Source organism: Brassica oleracea, chromosome C4, assembly GCF_000695525.1.
Source record: "Brassica oleracea var. oleracea cultivar TO1000 chromosome C4, BOL, whole genome shotgun sequence".
In the NCBI taxonomy this organism is placed as follows: Eukaryota; Viridiplantae; Streptophyta; class Magnoliopsida; order Brassicales; family Brassicaceae; genus Brassica; species Brassica oleracea.
In genome coordinates, this window is record NC_027751.1 from 46,084,914 (window position 1) to 46,088,512 (window position 3,599).

Here is a 3,599-nt window from a genome sequence, read left to right on the forward strand (position 1 = left end):
CAAGGAATATATTAATCAGAAACAAAGTATCAGAATTAGGACTCAAAAGTTGAAATCATATTATTGTAATTGTACATAAGAGTTTGAATCTCCAAACCCATAGATATTATTATCGAGCTTAACAATTAGTTTGATATAAAGAGTCTCTCTCAAAGTGAGAAGCATGAGATTATAAAAATACTCTTCAAAATATTGATTTGCCTCTTCATTGATCTAAAATCCCTCACAAGAACTGTCAAGACCAAAAGAACATAAAAGAGATTACGGGCCCTGACACGAGCTGCAGCCATAACACGGGCCCTCACATGCATCCCTTACTTGAGTTCGACTTGCTTCACGACTCCGGGGCGGTGAACCCCCAAACAAAAATCGCCTCACGCCTTAGTGAAGCCTTAGCATGTTTTTTTAAACACAATTCTCTTTCAATTTGGCTACCTGCTTTTTTATTCTACATTTTAAGTTTGTACGTTAAAAAAACAACAAACTTAAAATGTCGAAGAAAAAAACAGTAACTTCTAATCTTCATTCAATGATGATGTAATCAATTAAATAATGCAAGGATAATGCAAAACATTCCAGCTACTGGTTCTAATGTCTGATCCGACCCACTCTGTCAATGGCTTACGAAACGTACCTCTCATCTGATCCATTGCTTCGCCTTGTTTTCCTCTCGCTCCTTCCGGTATGCATCAGGTTTCGTATAGTGGAGATCAGGGAATGATACCTGAGGTGATCCGCCCCTTAGTTTATGATAGTCTCTTTTGCATCTAGTAATTATCTTGTGTTTTTCCATTTGGATACCGTGTCCATTCCTTCCTCTCGCATTTCTCTTTGCTTTTCCATTTCTTCGTTTTCCTCCATCGTTCTGAATACCTATTTATCTGCGCATTGACATCAAGGCCAAAGGTCTTATAGAGTACTTTTTTTGACAAACCACTTCACATTTTTGAAGTTGCTTCGTCCTCTCTAAATCCATATCTTTCAAAATAATAAGATGATAAACTCTACAGGTGAAACCGTGAATCTGAAAGATGTTAAAACAAAGGTTCATGATAGAAAAATATTCAACAAATCAAAATAAACTATCAAGTTACAAAGAGAAAAACCCCGAAGGAAAACCGTGAAGAGACAACTAAAAACAGAAAGCAGGTTTCCTGCAGCACTTGAACCATAAAGCTTTGGGTATGTATAAGCCAACCCATAGTCCTCAAACTGATCCTTGTCAATCACACCACAGAAAATTCATTTTTTAATGAGAAGTTTTTATACGTTGAAATCATGTTTCCATGACTGAATTTGAAGAAGTAATCCTATTCAACACTGCAGTTGTGACATTCAGAGGAGCATAAACAGAAAATTGGCTTGATTAGATTACCAATAAATTCTTAACAGAACAAAAATAAGCTATAGTATTATGATTACCTGGTTTCCAAAATAGCAGGACACTCAACAGCTCTGCGCTGGAAGCAAATTGTATGACTTACATAACTGAAAAGAAGGAGACTGGATTCTGCTTTGTCCAAAAACGTGTCCTGAGAAAAATGATGACAATATGATCATGGAAAGTAAAATGCAAGGGTGTGAAGAAATGCCTTGGATGCAGAACCTGGATTAAAGCTTGAAGTGGATCTTCATTAGAAGGCCTGACATATTGATTCTTGACATTGACAATACAGCAGGCTCCAACTCGTGAAATCTCATCTTGGGAAAAATGCACATTTATATCATCATCGTCAAAATCTGCATTGTATGTAGTTGAACCAAAGTCATTTTCAAGTAAGTCAAGAGACAAAAGAAAATGCATGTGGAAGATGAACCAGGATACAGAAAAGCAACTATGTATTTAAAGAAGACATAAAGCATAAAACTACATATAAGACAGCAATGGTTATTAGTAGGATCGGTGTATATGTGTCTATAGCCGTAGCGTTCAATGAGAAACCAAAATGATGAAAACGACCTCCAAGGAGGCGAATGTAAAGAGTCTCAAATAAGGTGGAAAAATCAGTTACCAAAAAAAAAAGTAGGAGAAGTTCACAGAATCATAAATGACAGAAGCGGTGGCCATGGAAACTTTCTTCAGCAAAATTATGAACTAACTCGGCCGCTCATGAACATTTTGAATTCTTCACCTAAAGAAACAATCAGCTACAAGACAAGACATTTACACCGTTAATGAAAACAAATTTTCTCAAGATGTGACTTCAAGACAACACAAAGGCTTTTCCAAGAACATTCTCAGAAGTCAGAAACAATTACATTAACTATCAATGCAGGTAGTCAAACCAATATCAAAAACTCAAAAAGGATAGACTTGTTACACACTACTAACCTCTCCCATCTCAGCTTTGCTTCCTGGTTTAGCCTTTATTCTCCCCACCATTTGATTCAACATTGTATCATATTGTGGGTCTCGCTGCAACGCATCCAGCGACCAACATAGCTTGAAGAAAGTTGCTTAGTCTTTGCTCTTTCACTTCCACAGGCAACACATTCTCCACTTCTGTCTCTACATCGAACACCGCTTCATCAACCAGCGTATCTGCGTTTACTGATCCTGAACCCTTCTGCATTTGTGACTGTTTGAGTCCCTGAATCTGATATCGAGATCGACAGTGACTCTTGATGCAAATCTCTCAAATTCTTTGACTTTCCCAATGGCTCGACGCAGTTGCAGACCAATTGAAAGACCAACTCTTCAGAGAATACTGGACGCAGCTACAGTTGTGTTCTTCATATGTTTCAAGGAGGACTAAGATTGGTATTTTGAAACCTGAGTTACAAACTTGGTAGATAGGACACAAAAAAACGAAAGCTCGATAGTAAGATTTATTTGTATTTAGTAGAGATGGAGGTTATGGAAAAAAAGAAGCCAAAGGAGAAACCTTGATCATGGGTTTGCTGATGATTTGCATGTGCGCTTGCTTATGAATCGAGAGGAAGTGATGATTCTAATGACCGGCTCCGGAATCTTGGATCGAGCTCTTGCGCTAAAGTAAAATCTGGGCCTCAGAATTTACTGGAGATGCTGAAACATAAAGTGACGTGACCATTAAAAAGTAAAATCTGGGGCTCAGAATTTACTGGAGATGCTGAAACATAAAGTGACGTGACCATTAAAAGCTTTCTGATTTGCTGATTTTTTTAATCGACGTGGCATAGCTCAGAGTTGATGTTATTCTCCTTTTAGTATTGTGATAACCCAGTTTATGCATAACTGAGATTGTAGTGCCACGAAAGATCAAACCCATTTATAGTTTGATAAATAGAAATACAAATGAAATTATTGTGTAATCAAATCTTAATGGCCTTGTTATTCAGTTTTGTAAAATGGCATGAAAGCCTAACAATATAATTAGTTAAGTTGTAGAGATAATATCAGTGGCAAATGTTGTAAATACTAAGATGAAGTAAGAAAATTTTTTTATTTGTACTTCAGTTTTAATAGATTAGATAATTGAAATTCAAATAAATGTAATGGTCTAATTATAAATTTTTATAAGTAGATTTTTAATGCTTTTGCTTTAATACAACCCACCTTTTGTAAGAATGGGTCAATAATTTAATTAGTTTTAAAATATAATTATATATATATATAT

The 3,599-nt window shown here is 36.0% G+C and overlaps 1 protein-coding gene across 5 annotated transcripts; it reads right to left on the reverse strand.

Annotated features, from left to right (window-relative positions):
- Window positions 1-797: 797 nt before the first annotated feature.
- LOC106340463 lies at window positions 798-2,408 on the reverse strand. Of its 5 annotated transcripts, none has more exons than XM_013779344.1 (5): window positions 2,015-2,094; window positions 1,607-1,741; window positions 1,423-1,532; window positions 1,095-1,212; window positions 798-978 (listed from the first exon to the last, which is right to left on the reverse strand). In XM_013779344.1, exons 1-5 carry the CDS (start codon window positions 2,066-2,068, stop codon window positions 967-969), a joined length of 429 nt encoding a protein of 142 aa, XP_013634798.1. In that variant the 5' UTR covers window positions 2,069-2,094; the 3' UTR covers window positions 798-966. The 5 variants fall into 5 exon arrangements, 2 of the variants coding, with proteins under 2 accessions (XP_013634798.1, XP_013634797.1); XM_013779343.1 differs by having other exon boundaries at window positions 1,095-1,218; XR_001269397.1 differs by lacking the exon at window positions 2,015-2,094 and adding an exon at window positions 2,333-2,408 and having other exon boundaries at window positions 799-978; window positions 1,095-1,320; window positions 1,607-1,740.
- Window positions 2,409-3,599: the final 1,191 nt, after the last annotated feature.

Coding starts and splice junctions, on each gene's coding strand:
- LOC106340463 (XM_013779343.1), bottom strand. CDS start 2,068: ATGGCCACCGCTTCTGTCATTTATGATTCTGTGAACTTCTCCTACTTT. Junction 1,533..1,606: donor CACTTCAAGCTTTAATCCAG/GTTCTGCATCCA, acceptor CATTTTTCTCAG/GACACGTTTTTGGACAAAGC. Junction 1,219..1,422: donor CCTGCTATTTTGGAAACCAG/GTAATCATAATA, acceptor GTGATTGACAAG/GATCAGTTTGAGGACTATGG.